An 18,771-nucleotide genomic window follows, 5' to 3' on the forward strand; every position below is an offset into this window, starting at 1 on the left:
TCTAAACTCCAAAACAACTCGTAATCGCTAGACCAATTTAGCAGGATGAAGTAAAGACACAGGCAGACCCATTGCACATTTTCATCATATACCCCAAACTGGCACACAGCTGCGAAGGAAGACATTAACAAGCCGAGGATTTTGAAAAACAGGCCAAAATCCTCGATTCCCATTACCCAACTCCATCCAATAAACCAAACCAAACCACCCTACTTCGGTGTCCCCGCATATGCCGCCGCAGCGATCTTACTCTTTTCCTGAAAATCGCCCACAAACCCATATATCACACCACAAAGCCACCCGAGATCCCTGCCCGCATTCTCAACACCAACGCTGTAGACATACCAGCCGAGACCGAGAATCGAGCCCCAGAAGGCAAGTCTGAAAGCGAGCGTGACCCAGAACATGACCACGCGGTAGGCGTATTCTAGAATTTTGAGGGAGACGATGATAATGAGGCCAAGGAGGACTATTGAGAGTAGGTCTGGCATGGAGGAGGAGTAGGAGGCGAGGAAACTCGAGAGGGGCTCGATTAGGTATGGTTGGAGCACCATTGTGCGTAGGTGGGAGAGTTTCGTTGTGAGGTGGTCTTGTGTCGTTGTTTGGAGGTAGGTGAATGTGGGATTTTGGAGGACTGTTTGGAGGTTTTCTGTGTCCGTGGGATTCTTGGTTAGCTTCTGGAACTTCGCGTTGTGATATTTGTATCTATATGGCTAGAGGGTAGGTGAGGTGCGTACCTGGTAGGAAGTCCATGGTCGTTGTATATTTCAGTGTCTTTGATTGTTGAGGTGGTCGACGAAGGAGAGACAGGGGATTAGAGAGAGAGAGAGAGAGAGAGAGAGAGAGAGAGGTCCCTCGCGTGTCAGGTCCGTGGTTTTCTTTGGGCTCGCCGGGGCTTTGTTTGAGAACTTCGGGTCTTTGTGACCCTTGAAAATTGGATGTGTTCGAGGGGGCCGCCGGTGTGAGGGAAGGAGATAATACCCTGGCGTTTTAATGTTCAGGAGTGTGGGTTCTTTGACTTGAGAGGGCTTTGTTTGGCCTCGTGTTAGAGCTCGTTCTTTGTAGTTGAGCAATGCGATCAGGCCGAGGAGGGGTTTGTGAGATGTGTTAGGTGTCAGCTGGTGCGGAAACTAGGAGAGCTTGTTTCTGAAGGTATATATTCTGATGCGATCAATAATAGGCAGGTCAAGAAGCAAATGTGACATTCACACTGGGGTTTCTAAGTTGCGGCGTGGCACCCAGATGATAAGAGGATGCAAACTAAACAAACGTGGCATGTGAACCTTGGAAGTGATCCTCTACTTGAAAATCAGTCTCACTACTCCGTACTCCGTAGTACATCACTCTCTGCTGATCTCAATATATTTCATGAATATCAGATTGATAATTAATGATACTATACAGTAGATTAGATATTTACCCAAATAGAGACGATTTCTATATACAATGGTGACCAACAACAGTCAACCACCAGCCTCGTGAATGTGAAAGACAAAACGCCCCAAGCCCAAGTCAGGGAAGAGGCCAGCGCGATGCCACACGCATTATCTTCGTAAAAGAACCCAAAACAAAAACCCGGGACTCCGGGCTAACTCCAAGATATTGTACTCTACCATCACGGGGGACGGGAGCGCAAATGCATATGCAGACGTTGGTATAGTAAGATATTAGGAAAGGACAAAGCGCGAGATTTGTCGAAATTACAGGGCGTTGATGAGCCCTCTGAGAGCGTCACGCTCAGCTTGGATCTCGGTCTGAAGTTGACGGGTCTGGCGGAGAGCATCATCTCTGTGGGATGAGTTAGTAAAAGATAGGATGAAAAGGAGTATGAAACGAGACATGAATTGCATACCTGTCAGTTTGAAGCTGAGCCACATCGAGCTGCGTGCGGTTCATCCGACCAACCACTTGCTCCATCTCCATATCCGCATCACGGAGGAGCTTCTCGAGATCTTTGACTCGGCGCTCGAGGATTCCGGCCTGGACAACCTCAGTCAAGGGTACACCCTGGCCGCTCGTGGTCTGGTCCAGACGCGGTGAGCGAGAATCGAACGGTGCGCTCGGCGGCCGTGGCGAGAGGCCGACTAGGTTGCGACTGCCATTCATCATCCGCGAGAGCTGGGCATGCTGGCTTTCCTTCAGCAAACGAATCTCCTCTTCATGCTTGCTCATCTCTTCTTCCGAGTGATTTTGCGCAACCAAAAGATCTTCCTCTAGCTCCCTCATGTGGTTCTGCAGAATATTAATCCGTTCAACCGAGATCTGTTGATCTTTGTCACCCTTATCAATGGCCGCTGCTAGACGGGCATGCAAAGAGGTGTTTGTCTGAAGCTGGTAATGGACTTTGTTGCCCAACGCCTCAGTCCGGAGAAGGGAGGAAGCAAGCTGTTCCGAATCCGCAACATCCGCCTCAGCCTCAGCTTGATCCGCCTGCAATTGCTGGAATGCGGATTGTAGGGAAGAGGATGTGGTCACGACCTCAGCAAAGCCTTCTTGGCCGGTCATCAACTCTGCACCAGCGGCAGTGTCCTCCAGAAGAAGTGCGCGTAGAGAGCTGGTCTCCTGCTCGGCACGGTCCAAGTCCATCTTAAGACCAGCGAGATTCTTCTCACACTGCCACTTGCTATCCAGGGCATCCTCAGCGCGCATGCGGAGATGATTCACCTCTTCACGCAGGTTGCGCACATCTCTCTCATAGCCTAATTTCCGTGGGGGGCCGGATTGCTGGGCTTGAACAAGTTCCATTTCGAGCAGACGAGTGCGCTTCTCATACTCGCGGGCCTGGTATGCCTGGCGGTCGAGGAGGCTCCTCAATGTCCGGTGGAGGGCATCGCGTTGAACCTCGATATCGTGGACCTTATCAACCAACGATTCACGTGTTTCTGGTGATTTACCACCACTGTTATTATTGACTGAGTTGGACCGAGATAGCGAGCCCGAGCGGGCTAAGCCGCTGGGCTTGCGTGCAACGGAGCTCGATCGTGTTACTCCAAATGCCGAGTTTCTGGGTGAGCTACCTTCCTCGGCGATCGAAGCGAATCGACCGCCCTGTAGCTGCGCCAAAGAAGCATTTTCGATTTTCAAAGCTTCAATTTCCTCCAGGAGCCTGTTGTCATCTCGAAGTTGATCTCGATCATTACGCAATTGTTCCAACTCTACTCGCATAGCGGTAAGTAGGTCCTCAAAGTTATCTTTGGATTGCCGCTCTTCAAGCAGCTTTCGCTTGGTATTTTCCAGGGCGGTCTCGAGTTCCTTCGTTTTCGACGACAAATCGGACAAATCCGTTCTCTCACGTCGAAGCTAGATAAATGTTAGCAGCAGTCGCATGTTGCGCATAGTTTGCCAGCCGTACCTGTTGAACTTGAGATTCCAGGATTTGGACATGCGACTCTGATGCCAACCGCTGAGATCGCTCATCCTGTAACTTCTGCGATAATTCAACCTTGAGTTGTGCACGCTCTTGCTCTGCAGCGCGGCGAATCTTTTCAATATCTTCGCTCTTCCCAGCATCAGAGGCATAGCGAACAGAGCTGGTACCCGAGTCTGAGAAGTAGTCACTTGTCCGTCGATTGATATCCGGACCTTCTAATTGTAGCCGTTCGACTAAATCCTCCAGATCCATTTCTCGGCGGATAGATCCTGCCAATTCGGAGCTTATCTCTCGTAATTCATTCTCTATGTCTGCCATCTTGGACATGAATATATTCTCCTTTAAACTCGAAGCCCCAAGTGAAGTCCGCGCTGGAAGACCATATCCATTGGTCTTGGAATCGTATGGAGAGCCGGGTTTGAAAGGGACGTTTGCTAATGGTGGCATGGGGGAAGGCATTGCTGATCGACCGGAGTCGGAGATCTCGGTGCTCGATGATTCGCCTCCAGGGGATGTGGCTGCATTATTATTCGCCGCCTTCCAGCCGAAGAAGGAGCTGATCTTGTTTCCAGGGGCTTTTGAGTATCTTGGATCTCCCGCACCCATTGACATTGATACAGAACGCGGATCCACGTCAATATGTAGTGGTGGTCTGTTCATAGGTGCATGTAATGCCATGCTCGTTGCCCGTCGTGACAATCGTTTTGTTGGAGGAGGGGAATTGAGGACCGGGATGAATGGTTCGCTATCTAGACGACTGTGCAGGGGGGTTCCATTCATGAACTGGTGTTCGTAGACTTCGTCAAAGTAGTCGGGACTCTCGTCTTCGTCGTCGTCGTCCTCAAGCACGGATCTCAAGTATGAAGCGGAGCCGTGGCGGGAAGCGGCGGTATCGATGTGTAGGGGTTGGGTAGGGTGCTGTCCTCGGGAATATCTGGGGAGTTGGGACAGGGGCACGCGATTAGTCTTCCAGACTGTGGAGAAGCGGAATAGCATGTATAGGCCATATCATGCTTGATCGGTAGGTAGCTGGGGAGGAAAAGGAAGGTCTGCAGAAAAATCCGGGAGAGGAAAAACTAGGGTCATGCTAGTCGCGTACCTATTTGGATTCTTTTGTACCGATATATATGAGTCTCCATCCACCGACAAAGGGGATAGTGGTCTGGCCACGGGTGCAGTGGGAACTGAAGTGGGTTTATCTCCCTCGAACGAAATGGGAGAGGAGGGGTGGTCAGGGCCCGAAGTCACTGGATCACCATTATGGAGAGATTTCCTTCGTACTGGAGAGGTAGCTGGAGGGGGATTGGGACTAGAGTAGCTCTCTGAATGGGCGGGAGAGCCGCCAAACCCAAGAGGAGACGCCATGAAACACCCTGGTCCGTATCAAAAAATAGCCATAGATCGACAGTCGTTCATGCCGATTAGCACGGGAAAGAGAATGGCACGCGCCAATGAGACGACCAAAAGGGTAAGGATTATTCTCAGGAGAATATCAGACAAGAAGGGAAATGGGAGAAAAGGAGAAAGTCTTGGTACATGACAACCCGGGGCGATTGGCGCAAACCGCCCGTGGGTTCTCCATTTCATTAGCGCTGGCTTCGGGACGAGTAAGCGTGGGTGGAGCGCAGGGGGGGGGGGGGCGCGAGGCCCCGGGGGGTCCTNTCGATTGGCAGAAATACATCGTGCAATGGTGCTCTGGCTGGTAGGATCGACATCACTTGAACCTACAACTACCATGAAGCGTACTTTGTATACTCCGTATGGTTGACGTCCTTATTCCTTGATAGTATGAAGTCCGTAAAATGTTTTATCGTCAATATACTCCGTATACAGAGTATGCAGAGTATGCACAGTATAGGCGGTATATGGTAACCAGGTTCAGATGAAAATAGAACATTCAATAGTGTCAAGTGGCACAAAGAACCCCTTGAGTCGTGGAGATGGGAGTTGGCCCGGGCTAATGCTTGGCGATTCAGGGGTAGCCTTGTGTACTCCGTACTTTCTTTGTACCGGGCGTGTAACTTTCCTTATCTTCGATACTCAAAAGATACTTGAAAGTACTTTACGTGTACTTTTGCTGTACATATTTCCTGTATTTATTGTATTCCGTACCTTTTCCAATGTTCAACTGTTGGTATTTGACTTTCGTAGGTCATCGCTATCGACTATACAACACATGTATGTTGTACTCCGTAGGACCATTTATATTATAATTTAATATGGTTTTTCTAGATAATTTCAACTACTCTGTATTAAAATTTGAACTCAATATGTATTTAATTGTCTGCAGTAGATTAAGGGGTTCTCGAAAAAAAAGGGCATCTTCCACTGTGGACATGTTGCCCCTTTTCTCCTTTCAGGGTTCCCTCTCCTATCCAAACTTCTCAATTTTGTAAGAGCAAAAAAACCAAGGTTATTCCCTAACGGAAGAACGTGCTCAATTCAATACTGCACGCTAACCATTGTGTCATGTCCAATCAAAGTGAGACGTCGATCAACACAGCGTCTCGCTGGACACTCGGGCCAGCGCGTGGGCCGGCATATGTTGCTTCAACGGGCTAAGCGCCTAGGCTAAACAACCTGTTTCTGCATCTTGTCACATCAGGAAGTTGGCCAATGTGAGTGTAATTTGTACTCTGTACGGACAGATATGAGATTATAACTGGATCCAAGTTTCTCAGCACTGCAGACCCTATCCAAAAAAGACAATCCTTACTACGGAGTACTCCGCCCAATTCATGTAATTGATTTTCGTGCCTTGAACTGATTGGACAACAATGTGCTCCTTGTTCCAACTCAGAGCTCAGGGATCCAACTCTAAGTTGTACGTCGACGTCCATATACTCCGTATACTTCTCTATCTCCCGTATTGTGAAAAAACGACCCAGCACTACGGAGTAATCACCACACAACTCCTAGTCAACACTGGTCCGGGAATATCGGATTATTATGCAATTATTGTGCCTTCGGTCCCTTATCGATCTATACCTGTTTTACTTCGTACTCCGTAATTAGCGCGCTTATCTGGCTTCTGGGATTCGCGCTGTGTTACGCCCCATGGAGACAATTTTTTAACTGGTCTTACAAAGTACAATATGTGTACTCCGTACGGAATATATATATAGCAAATTAATCTGGATATTACCATTTTGGCAAGGGTGATATAAAAATAGCTATATAGCTACCTAAGGTGGCTTGATCTACGGAGTACTCCGTATTGTATGGAATTAATGGTTCTAAAATGCCTCAGGCTACTTCATCAGGGTCCAATAACTGCCGCAGACAGAGTTGACAGCCCAGGATTCCGAGACAGTTCTATGTACTCCGTAGTACGCAGTATAGTTATCGCTCTTCACATTTAATATTTAGGAATGAGTTAGGGATATCCTGAGTCACTTGGGCAAAACCAGATGCATCTAACTTCTAATTCAACACCATCAGCTCCGTACGGAGTAGTCAATATACGGACAGCACTAATAATCTGTCTCAGTCCATATGCACGTCAATAAAGAAAATGTGGCTTATGCACCCCCGTTTGATCCACTCCCTTCACGCAGTCTAGACCATGTCTCACTCTCGAACTTGTCTTACATTCAAAGACTTGATACATATGTACAAAGCTCGCCCCTTCGGTGATCAGTGATTTTCTAGCTTTGTTTAAATCCCAGCCACAGCCGTTCTATCATTAGAAGCAGGTGAGAGCCTCTGGATGTCTGGATCCGTCGGGCGGCTAGATGTCTCGATGCTGCATGCTAGCTGTTTCAGGGGCCCTTGCTGTTTGTCTTTTGTTCATCTCTGGGCCGAATGGAATAGAGGTATTCCGTATGCTAAGCTCCTAGAACATATTTGGTGCACTGTCTAGCTTGTACATAGCATGTCCTCAAACTGACTTTTATACTTTACTTAGGTATGGCGGTGAGCATATATTACCCTCTTCCCTCTCGTTGATCTCGTATGCCCTACCGTTTTTAAACCCTACAACCTCGTCGTCAACGGGGGGGTGAACCACCCGAGAAGGGTTGTACCGCATGCGATTGAATCCACGATGTACCAAGATGGCGATTCTCTTAGCCACGTAGAACTTTTTTTTTTTCATGGAGCGCCTGAAATCTGGTCCATTAGTTCTGATGTCATGCTGTGAAAGATGCCGACGACGGACCGAACACTAGGCCAACTTCTAACCTTTGTCGTTCTTTCCCAACCTTCGTGCAACAGCAGCCTAATGAGGTAATTGAAATCATCTGGAAGGCAAGCCGTTCCCCACCCGCGAGTATCAACCCCCCCTCCTTCCCCTCGAAGTTCGATGCGACGGGAATTGGAGCAGATCGGCTAATCTTCTGAGGGCTATCTTGAATTACGCACTGTAGAAGAGCCTTACCGAAGGGACTTGCGTGTCAGGATAACTCTTGCGAAATGTCAAATCGGGATTCTTGTTCGTATATTTCTAGGCTCCATCCCGAAAAAGTATAGAAAGAAAGACAACAAGAAAAAGAACATTGGTGTTCAGGCAAGAAAAAGTTCCCTTCGTAATACATATAGATATCATTTCATTAAACCCATGTCACGATATTAGACTCCATGCCCGATATTTTGTTGCCAATTCGGATTATACCCTCGCGCAGTCCCAAAGGCATTCCGGATTTCATAATTACCATTCGTACTTTCATAGAAGGTAAATCCGGCGACACACCCAAGGATAACATGGAAGAAACCGGTGATGACGCCGTACACAGCCCCAGCAGCAGCAGCAACGTTGTAAGGGCAAACATCATAGCCTGTAGGTGTCCACATTTCAAGTATTAGTCAAATCATACGTCAACAGATGCAACAGTCAAAGCGAAGAGACTGGCCCCCAAAGCCTTCATGGCATAGAAAAAAAACGGCAACTGACCTCCATTATGTGCCATACGAGCAAAGACATATCCCCCCAAGGCATCGAACCCCATAATACAAAGTTGTGTCTGAGGTTTGCTACCATATAGGCCCCCAGCCGCTGGAACGCCAAACAAGATTAGTAATGAAGAGCTGCAAGCGAAGAAGAAGGACTTACATTCATATATCCCAATACATTCTCCTGCGAGAGGAATAGCAGCGACAACACCCGCAATAAGCAACGCGCTTGGTGCTATATACCGTTAGAAACAAAAACCAAAGGTCATACTCATAACCACTGACTCAAGTGGCATAGCATAGTTAGTGTTCGGGCCTGCACTCACTTTCTCCAAGAACCAAATTGCTAACCTCCGCCGTGACCAGGACACAAACTCCAAATCCACTCGCCACCAGAGTCAACAGTATCCACGCGGGTGTTGGCAAGCCTGCGAAACCCGCAAATTCGACGAATGCCAACACCCCTGATTTAGTAACTCCAGCGAGCGCACCAATTTGCATTGCTCTCGCTGTCAGTGGGCTCCCATTGACATGCGCGGCGGTCGCCACTGCAGCTGGACCGGCGGCGGCGTTTACTGCGATGTCCAGCGCAGCCAGGGCGAAGAACGTCCATACTAAAGTGAAGGGCATAGTAAGTATTGGGTTGAAGCATGATAGGGACGCAAAGAGGAAGTCATTTTTATTTGCTCCGGGTTCATGTGTAGAACAAATTGAGACTTACTGTTGATAGCAGGACGGGCGACATTATCCATGTCCATAGTGAGAATTGTTAGCAACAACCAGTTTAATTCAGTGTATCAGAAGTAGCAACAATCCACGAGGTCAAAATATATATCGGACCCTGAGAATAAAAGCGGATATCTTATAAGAATTGAATTTCTTAGCCACGACGGGATAGATAGGTAAGCTCCCCAAATTCTCCCGGCCAAAAGCCTCGTGGTGTCACATGGATGATGCTATAGGAGGCTGAAAAAGCCCATGGTCTTTTTTTCTCAATGAAACAGGTAAATCAATCACGAAGCATTAAACGAAGGGCTGCAGTAGTTTGAGTATACACTTCCCGACTGACCAATCAAGGGGCTCATTTACCGAGACTAAGTCTCTGGCGTTCCCTTACCAGCCCTAATTCGGCCTTAGCGGTTCCTGCAGTAAGCATTTGCTTGGGCGCCACATGGGGCATCCTGAGGCGACCCAATCCCAGTGCGATCAAGATCATCTTGGCAGACTCAGCCGCCTTTTTGTCTTTATCAAACTTTGAAGAATGGTGTTTTCGACTGGTGATCGCAGGGTTTCGTGGCGCAATGGTACTGCTTAGCCACTTTCATGCCCGGGCACATGGCTTTTTCCTTTCCTCCTCCGTATCCTTCGCCCTTTCGTCATGCGAACCGAGAGACTCATCGAGGAATGTAAAAGCGATGATGTATGTTTGAACCGAGACTGAGATATAGAGCGCCTCACCCCTCACCCCTCCACTCAGGTTCGCTATAGCATATCGCTTGGAAAGTCGTTGCAACAATCATTGTGCCACACGGTATGAACTCAACAGCCTGTGTCATCGAGGCTAATCCCGATGTAACTGGAGTCGGAGTAAGTCTTGTCTCATACGACGTTATTCTCATCCTATCGCCATTTAGCTCCCTACCTTCAAGAAAAGAGCGCACCAGCTAAATCATCACCCACAGATCCGTATATCGATCTACGCCCTCTGCCTAGGCGGGTCGATCGTTAGCTATCTGCTCCGCGTATTTGCCCCCGGCGAAGATCAAGAAGAGTTCTCACGTGGTGTCTCCTCCGCCCTCGGATTGCAAGGACTAGCCCTCCTCTGCACAGCAATCTACCAGACAGTTCGGGGAGACCTAACACTCTTCCACGCAATATGTGTAGTGCACCTTCTCGCCATACTTGGGATGGACATGGTGAGCAAAGGCCGGTATGCAGGACTCGGCCCATGGCGACTGTATTTCTTCTCCGCAATCCAAATCTTGGCTTTGGCGGCTTTCCTTGCTTTGAACGTCTATGTCTGGGTGACGGCGCCGCAATTTGGTAGCCAGCCCCAGTGCAACAAGGATACGGTCTATGTCGTATTTGGCGTCAGCATCAAAGCCACTTCTCCTGTATTCCGGTATATCATTCTGGGGACGCTGGGTGCAGTTGTTGCTGGTTATGCTCTTACTTTCACGTGTCTGTTGCCGTGTCTGTGCGCTTCCGTTGCGTACCGGAGACGGCATCCCGACGCTGGAAACAGGATTGAGGGTCAGAAGCGAGGCTGGATTAATTGGTTTGTGGAGGTCAACCATCCTGTTTACCAGGATCGTCTTGAGCCACCCGAGAGGCTGCATGGCCAGGCGCTGCTCAACTTTACGCTGAACAAGGTCGCGTACTGTTCATTTTGCATATACTTGATTGTTTCGCTAGAGCAGACTATCTCTCGCAACGACCTCGACCCTGAAGAGAAAGGATGGACGTTTGGACAGGTTATTGCGATTTTCTTGTTGTTGGGTGTTGCCAATGAGTTACTCAATGTTCTTCTTGCGAGTTGGGATAGAAGACAGGCCGAAAGTTCTCAGCAGCTGGTGCAGTTTAGGCCGGGCACTGAGAACTCGGTGCATTCCTCATCTTCTTGAAATGTTCATGTCTAACAGCTTTGAGATAGCGTAAGGCCGTGCAGCAAAGCGCTCACAGTATTGTTGTTATCTGTGAAACCACTTTTTGGACCATACGAGTGTTTCTTGGAATTTGCCGCGGGCTTCAATCTCCCCTATTAGTCTGAATGGCTATGGTCAGCATAGAAGTGGTAAAAGCTTGCCATGTAACTACATACTGGAATCCTGCTGGTCAATGCTAATTGTTTAAATGTTGTGAGCGGAAGGCTTTCAGGGGTAAAATCCGAATGTGCGTACAAGGGTGGAAGCGAAGTCTCATTTTGCGAAGTCGAAGTGACCTCAGTACCAGGTCAGGTATGACTGCTCCCCGTAAAAGGGAACCTTGGAAGGCGTGCTGGGATGCAGGAGCCAATTCGTTTTTTAACACCGATTCATTTGTACAGGACATATATTCTATTTACAAATCCGAGTGCTGAAGTCTAAGCGAAAGATCCCAACCAAGAAGCGTCCAGCTGGCGGCTCACTAAATGGTAGGTAGACATCTAACCAGTTCGCCCTCATTTCATAGTACTGTCAACCAGCTCGCGGTAGATCTTCTTGAGATCAGCGATATCAGCGTTGAGTTCGTCAACCTGCTCGCTCTTCTCGCCTAGCATCTCAAGAGTAGTCTGGTAGCGCTGATCAAGATCTTCGAGTTCAGCTTCAAGTTCCTGCACGCGAGAATCCGAGAGCTGCTTCTCTTCGAGCTCACGCATGAGATCAACAACTTGTTGCCGAGCTTCGTCGCGCTGGGTTGTTACGCGGACCAGCTCGTCCTTGGAGCCGGCGCGCTCGCTCTCTAGGCGGCGGACTGTGGCACTCATCCGCTCGACCAGCTGCACAGAAGGGCCAGCGCCGACGGTTGACTCGGAGATTATGTCATTGATACCGCGCGATGGAGGTGCTTGGGTGCCCCCATACGCCGAAGGAGTGACAGGAGTACCAGAATCTTCGAAATACTCTTCCGGCTCAAAGCTGATGGAAGGCGCTGCCAGGATTGATGGATTGGTGTTGATGTGGGGGGGAGAAAGCGTGGCTTGGGTGAATGAGGCAGGGTAGGAATTTTGCCGAGGCGGCGTGCCAATTTCAGGTGAGGTGAAAGCCATGGTCGACGAGCGCCGGCTAGGAGGGCGGAAGTCCGACATCCCTGGGGTCATGGCCTCGAGGGTGCTCGATCGCCGTAGAGATGCAACGGGCGATACTCCGCGCAGTTGCGACGGGGAGTTCACCTGCTCTCTCCACTTGGTCCTCTCCTCCTCCAGCTTCTGCGCCCATGTTGCGTCGCATATTTTCTTCTGCTCAGCCATGTCCTTTTGCGTTGAGACGAGGTCCTCTGCCGCTTTCTCAAGTTTCTGTTGTAGCTTTTGCAGCTCTTCCATGCGTTCCTCGAGCCTGCTGTCCAAATCGTGCTCGGCTTCTTTGGCGTTGTCTAGTTCCTCTTCGAAGTTCTTTAACTTGTGGTTCTACGTTGATATTAGTTAGTCTCCCAGCATACCAGAGTATGGAATTTGAGATCTTACCATCTCTCGAATCTTCTTCCGAAGGTCAATCTCACGTCGACCGGCATCATCGCGTTCTTTCTCCACACTAGCCAGGCGCGAGAGCAAAGAACCCTCTAATGTATGCCAGTTTTCACTAGCAGCAGCATATTGAGTTTGTAGATTCTCGATCTGACGCAAAACTTTGGCTTGAGTCTCTCCCGTTGCTCCTGATGAAGCTTCTTCTGCGCGGGAGCGAAGACTTTCCATTTTGCTTTCTAAGACAGACTGTTCGCTTTTCAATTCGGCCTCGAGCATTCGAGCCCTTTCTTTCTCTTGCTCAATCTTCTCCTTCAACTCAATAATTTCCCTCTTAGACCTTTCTTCACTAATGTCGCGCTCGATCTTCAGGTTGCATAGCTCCTCGTCTAGCTCTGTCGCCCGTTGCTTCTCCAGCTCTAGAGCATCAGAGTTCGCCTTTGTCTCGGCGTTTTCGGCTCGGGAAACCGCCCGACTCAATTGCGATTTTATGTCTTGGACGGTCTGGCTGAGCGCATTGCGTTCATTGGTAACAGCTTCTAAGTCTTTAGTCGACTTTGTTTGGGATGACAAAGACTCAGTTGCCCTTTTCTCTGCGGCCTCTGCCCGCTTGGCTCTTGCTTCTGAGTTGACCAAGTCTCGTTCAAGCTTCTCCGTCTTTCTCTTCATTTCAGTCTGAGATTTGGTGTTTTCAGTAAGTTGCTGACGCAGTTTCTTGATCACCGTGCGGTGGTCCATCTCTGATTTGGACAGCTTCTGCCCTTCTTCAAGAAGCAATGCGATCTTCTCATCCTTCTCTAGGAGCTGCTTTTGCACACTCCCTGGGGTAGCACTTGCCGCAGCATTTTTAGCCGATTCCGCAGCATCCTTAGCGAGGTATTTCAACTTTGATTGCAGTGCATCAATACGTTCGATATAGCCATGCATTTCTTCTTGCCATTGAGACTCGGCAGCTTTACGCTCAGCCTGCAAGCGAGCGATATCCGAGTTTTCATTTTCCTCTGGTACCTCTGATGGCGATTCAACGCTAACGCGCGGACTGTCGCCCTTGGCAATGTCGCTTAATATCGAATTGCGTTGCGAATCCGATACTTCTTGACTAGCTTTGGCTGAATCAGTTGATGATTGAGCCACATCTACAGAGGTCCTGGGGATGGAGTCTGCGACGCTGATGTCCGTTGAAACACGCGGTGATACCCCGGAGTCGTAGCTTATCCTCGGCGAGGCTAATATAGCTGCATTGCTGTCGTCATTCGGGTGAGAGATCTTGGGGTCTTCCGCCGCACTATTCACCGATGCAACGCTGGAATCGATGTCCATACTAGACCGAGCCCCATTGCTAGGTACTGGACTAGCAGGTGGTGACGAGACTCGGCTCTGAGGAGACTGGGAAGAGAGATTCGAGGCATTTTGTTTCACCATAGCTCGGGCTAGACGTTCCTGAAGCCGGTCATTTCTTCGCGCGGTCGACGAACTGCGGGAAACCGCTGAAAGATGTTAGCTAGTTCTACTGGGTCGCACATGTGTTATGGATTCCATACAAGCAACAGGAGCCTTTGTTGGTGGTGCTTCTCCGCCCTGAGTTTCAGTAGGCTTTGCAACAGAGCTGGTCTGGTTAACCTCCTCATCCATCAAGATGTGATCCAACCGAGACTCGACGCCGGCTACAGCTTGCTGGAAAAATGAACCCACTCCCCATTTTGGCTTTTGTGTTTGCGAGTTCTGCGCCATTGTGGCAGAATTACTGTATTGGAAATCGCAAACAGGCTACTAAGCGGCAAATGCCTCGTGTCGCATTCGCATGGATTCGGTGGGGGCTGCGCTCGGACGTCGACTTGCGACTATCGTGGGGGACGTTTTCGGAGTCAATTCGACAACAACTCTTGCTAGATGTGTCGAAGCCTAGGTGGCAATGGCAAAGACTTTCCGCGAGGGAGAAATGAGAGAGACTGGTAGTATTTAAACCGAGTTGAAAGTACTAGGTGGGAACCCGAACGAAGATTAAGGCGCTGGACCGACAAGACAGTGAACGCGAGGCAAATGATCGTCAGGGGAAGACCTATAGGAACAAGAAAGACGATAAAGAAATAGGAAGTGAGAATCAAAATAGAGAACAGAAAACGAAAGTTGAGACTATGCCTTGAGATACCGTCGGTCTTGGCACAGGCTTCCGTCATCCCCAAGCTCCCCCGTCTCTCTGGACACACCTCCAGTTTGTATCAATCACAGCCAGCGACGCTCCTTTTTCTGGCTCCGAATCTCCCTAGATTACACTCACAATGTCACTGGAGCCACCCACCTACCTCAGCTCCCTCCAGAATAACATTCGAGCTCGGCCAATTCCGTGGGAGGGTGCCGTCCGAGCGGGCAACATCACCGATGACCACTTGAAGAAGATCAAGGCGGTGGATAAGGTGCGCAAGGACCAACGCCGCCAGACGATAGAAGGGGATCTTGCTGGATACACAGATCTGTTGGCCGGCGGCGCACAGGGAAAGAGTGTCTTGGACTCGGCCTCTCGAAGGACCGATATTGTGCAGTATATACTGGTGCTGGCCTCGGACTTGATTCAAGGTATATCCTATTGGCAAAGCTGAAGGTCTGAGGAATTATGCTGATCTGGATTTTTGATAGATGTGCCTTCTCTGGCCAACGCGCTTGTTTCCCACCCAGAACCGTACAAGCCCTTCCTACCGTTCCTGCAGCACTCGACAAACGCCGAAGACCCCATTCCTCTGCTCACGTCCACCTTCCTCACGGCGCTCGTGTCGCACAGTCTAGTTGCTTCATCTAAGCCCGCGCCGCGCGACAACGAGGCTCTCCCGCAGCTCTACACCTACCTCTCCACCTTAACTAAGAACCAGGACAGCGGGCTCCAGGATATTGGTGTCCAAGGATTCTCGGAGCTGCTGAGAACAAGCCGAGCTCGAGAGATCTTTTGGGCCCAACGTCAAGAGACCTTGGCCCCCTTGATCGACACTCTTCGAGCTGCGGCGGGGGCTAAAGACAACGTCAGCAACGCAAGCACACTGGGAAGCAGCACTCGCAGCGTCGAGCCTGGTCTCGCCGGTGGTGTCGGCCTCCAGCTTCTATACCGGGTGCTTCTTGTTCTGTGGCAGCTTGCGTTTGAGGGCGCTCTCGTTGGCGAGGAACTTCAAGAGTAAGTGATGTGACGACAAGTGATAACTTTACACTTGAGCGCCTACTAATTCTACTTAGGAGCTATGAAATCATCCAACTCTACATCCACCTTCTGCGTCTCTCGCCGAAAGAAAAGACCACTCGCTTGCTTGTTGCAACTCTGTACAGTCTTTGCTCTAGCAACCGGACGACTCTGCTACCAATCGCCGTGTTCCTTCGACTCCCTGCCCTCCTGACCAATTTGGCTGGTCGTCACCTGACTGACCCAGACCTGCTCGAGGATCTCAGCGCGCTGTCTTCCATGTTGGAGGAGTACACCAAGACACAAACCACGTTTGACGAATATGCCGCCGAAGTTCAGACAGGCCACCTGCGCTGGTCGCCCCCTCACAAGAACCCGACCTTCTGGAAAGAGAACGCTCGCCGAATCGTTGAGGAGTCGAACGGCGCTTTGCCCAAGAAACTGGCCGAGATTTTGTCTAAGAGTTGGGATAACGACAAGCAGGTGCTGGCTATTGCTTGCAGCGACGTAGGGCATTTAGTGAAGGAGGTTCCTGAACGCCGTGGGCAGTTGGAGCGACTAGGGCTCAAGACGCGGGTAATGGAACTGATGGTTGATCAAGATGAATCAGTGCGATGGGAGAGCTTGCACGCTGTGGGTGAATGGCTTCGATATACCTTTGAGGGCTGATCTCCCTAAAAGGCACTTTTTTTGATATGTTGATGGCTTTCCAGGATGAACATATAGTCTGGCTGGCATGTACTGTGTATTTTCTTGCCATAGCGCATACTCGCTTCCTTTTTTTGGGGAGGGATTTTTAGAATCATACTCATTTAAAAAATTCATGGCCCCTAGATTTTGATATTCCAATACTCCAACCGGTGGATCTTGCGATCGACCGCTAAAGAACCCAAGATTTGCAACGGTGCAACAAGACAAGAACACAAGTCACCCCTTGATCGCTCTCTATAGAATCCAATATAATAGATATCTACCTTCAACCCCTTATTGCTGTTCCCCAGAAATAATATTTGCCACACGGGCGGGTTATGTCTGGAGAGCTTTCCATCCCCCCGCAGGAATTCTTCGCCGAGAACTTCATCCCACCAACCCACAGCACCCATGTCGAGATCCTTCACAGGTTGCAAGAGATGTAAGGCACGCCGACAAAAATGTGACGAGCAGAGACCGAACTGCGGTCGCTGCCAGACTGCAGGTGAGCAATGCCAATATGCAATGCAGTTGCAGTGGGGTGGACGGGCGTTCTCGCGCTCCCGGTTTGGTGCTTGCGTCGGGACAGGAGGCATGCAGAGACTTGGTATGTACTTTATACCAGAGGGACCTTGTACATAGTTCTGACCATTCCAGAATATTCACCAGGAGAATTCATCTACACTACCAAGACGGCGGTGCAGTCAGCCAGCGCCAGAACCGGATCAGATCTCACACTGTCGCAACCCGTCGATCCTTTCTCGTCCTTGTCGTCCAGCCAAAAGGCCTTATTACACCATTTTATCAACGATGCCTCTCAAATCACTGCGTGCCATTCAGGCATGCAGCAGGACATATGTCGCATGTTGATCCCAATGGCTCTTCAGACTCCCTCCTTACTCTACGCTACCACGGCCCTATCGGCAATCCATATCCAAGCCCTACACAACCAGTCGGAGAGCGTAAAATCTGCACCGGATATTGCCCGGCTAATGGCTCTCAGTCTTGAACATTTCCGAACAGAGCTGCAGAATCCCTCATCCAAGGACCCAGAGGCGCTGGTAGCGACGGCTCGGACCCTTTGTCTAGCTGAAATTCATTCCGGGGCGATCAACCCGAACTCGTGGAGAGCACATATTGACGGGGCGAGGGCACTGATGAGGGCGTCGGATGCTGCTGGTGAGGATTCCCTGCGGTCTACAAGCGGTTTCCGGCGGTATTTGGATCGTTGGTACTGGTCGATCGTGTCGCTTACGGCACTGACGGGCAATGGTCCACCCATTGGAGATATCTCGGACTTTGCCTCCTCTGATTTGATGGGGTTGGGCGGGTCTCCTGATTATTTAGATGACTATTGGGGGTTCAGTGTGGACCTTGCAGCTGTCTTTAGGCAGATCGGTGCTGCCGCCTGGCGAAGCCATGAACTCGAGAAAGCTACTCAAGGCTTTGTTGCTGGAGAGATTGACAGCAGTATTGAGGATGATGCCGCGTCCTTGGAGTTTGCAATTCGACAGCTCATGAATCGTGACTCAAGCTCGCAGCCCTCATTTTACCCTAGGGCCGCAGAAGGCTTATCTGCAGAGAGCGCGCAGCAGCTCCTGTTATGTAATGAGGCATTCCAACACAGCGCGCTTATTCAGATCCACCGACGACTTCGGAAAACACCAACCACGTCGTCAGAAGTGCAACAGTCGGTCCAGCGTATCCTGGAGTGCACCGCGCAGATTGGGCCATCGTCAGGTCTCTCGCCTTGGGTGATGTTAACAACACCAATCTTCATTGCAGGCTGCGAGGCGCGTGGTCAAGACCGAGATACAGTCAGGCAGTTGCTATCGTCCTTGCATGACACTATTCGCGTTCCGAACGTTCTTCAGTCATTGAGATTCCTTGAGCAGTATTGGTCCAACCAACTGAGTGAGGAAGAAGACTGGAGCCATTTCCTCGGTAAGAATTCTTTTTTTTGGTCCTTCTTTGTCCATGCTAACATCTCATTCATAGAACGGATGCAGTTCGATTTCATCCCTTACTAGGGAGACCAGTCCGCGAGAACCTGTTATGCCTCACGTGCAATGATTCATGCTTTTGAGTTGTATATCTTATCTTCTATTTTTACACTACAACTTTGTCAACGAGTTGGTGTTGGCAGGGTGTTTGGCGTGCATATATGTATTTACTTAAGCCCTGGCGTTTGGGAACTGTGGCTGGTGATAAATACTTTTTTTTTTGGCAATTGTACACAAAATAGCTTTTCCTTTTGAATCTCAACCTTTTTCTTTGGATTCACCCATGCGCCCTTTTGACGTGGAGTCTTTTTAGATGCCAAGGATGCCCAAAGTAAGCAGGAGATAGCTAAACTCCGGATATAAAAACCTTGCAAATGACGCGATGAGTCAGAAATGATGTGTTGATTTGCATCATGTAAGATTTGGCTTTTTAATTCCCAGTCTTTATAGGGTTAGAACTTACGGAGTACTCCATATAGCATATCGTAACCTTATT

The 18,771-nt window shown here is 49.6% G+C and overlaps 6 protein-coding genes across 6 annotated transcripts; 2 read left to right on the forward strand and 4 right to left on the reverse strand.

Moving 5' to 3' along the window:
• Positions 1–209: 209 nt before the first annotated feature.
• On the reverse strand, positions 210–554 carry PEX2_100870 (Apq12 family protein; the record flags this gene model as incomplete). Its single annotated transcript, XM_016747357.1, has 1 exon — positions 210–554. The coding sequence occupies one exon, from the start codon at positions 552–554 to the stop codon at positions 210–212; it is 345 nt and encodes a 114-aa protein (XP_016601832.1).
• Positions 555–1,700: 1,146 nt separating this feature from the next.
• On the reverse strand, positions 1,701–4,366 carry PEX2_100880 (uncharacterized protein; the record flags this gene model as incomplete). The annotated part of the gene is made up of 3 exons (XM_016747358.1): positions 1,701–1,788; positions 1,853–3,300; positions 3,353–4,366. The coding sequence occupies 3 exons, from the start codon at positions 4,364–4,366 to the stop codon at positions 1,701–1,703; spliced, it is 2,550 nt and encodes an 849-aa protein (XP_016601833.1).
• A 3,573-nt stretch (positions 4,367–7,939) lies between these two features.
• On the reverse strand, positions 7,940–9,018 carry PEX2_100890 (uncharacterized protein; the record flags this gene model as incomplete). Its single annotated transcript, XM_016747359.1, has 5 exons — positions 7,940–8,145; positions 8,262–8,363; positions 8,421–8,495; positions 8,587–8,874; positions 8,982–9,018. The coding sequence occupies 5 exons, from the start codon at positions 9,016–9,018 to the stop codon at positions 7,940–7,942; spliced, it is 708 nt and encodes a 235-aa protein (XP_016601834.1).
• A 775-nt stretch (positions 9,019–9,793) lies between these two features.
• On the forward strand, positions 9,794–10,884 carry PEX2_100900 (uncharacterized protein; the record flags this gene model as incomplete). The annotated part of the gene is made up of 2 exons (XM_016747360.1): positions 9,794–9,847; positions 9,895–10,884. The coding sequence occupies 2 exons, from the start codon at positions 9,794–9,796 to the stop codon at positions 10,882–10,884; spliced, it is 1,044 nt and encodes a 347-aa protein (XP_016601835.1).
• Positions 10,885–11,420: 536 nt separating this feature from the next.
• PEX2_100910 (M protein repeat protein) lies at positions 11,421–14,150 on the reverse strand (the record flags this gene model as incomplete). The annotated part of the gene is made up of 3 exons (XM_016747361.1): positions 11,421–12,365; positions 12,423–13,906; positions 13,961–14,150. 3 exons carry the CDS (start codon positions 14,148–14,150, stop codon positions 11,421–11,423), a joined length of 2,619 nt encoding a protein of 872 aa, XP_016601836.1.
• Positions 14,151–14,698: 548 nt separating this feature from the next.
• Positions 14,699–18,302, forward strand: PEX2_100920 (H(+)-transporting V1 sector ATPase subunit H; the record flags this gene model as incomplete). Its single annotated transcript, XM_016747362.1, has 6 exons — positions 14,699–14,993; positions 15,054–15,579; positions 15,639–16,215; positions 16,810–16,879; positions 16,930–18,216; positions 18,271–18,302. 6 exons carry the CDS (start codon positions 14,699–14,701, stop codon positions 18,300–18,302), a joined length of 2,787 nt encoding a protein of 928 aa, XP_016601837.1.
• Positions 18,303–18,771: the final 469 nt, after the last annotated feature.

The sequence above is a fragment of the Penicillium expansum genome (assembly GCF_000769745.1).
Source record: "Penicillium expansum strain MD-8 chromosome Unknown contig355, whole genome shotgun sequence".
In the NCBI taxonomy this organism is placed as follows: domain Eukaryota; kingdom Fungi; phylum Ascomycota; class Eurotiomycetes; order Eurotiales; family Aspergillaceae; genus Penicillium; species Penicillium expansum.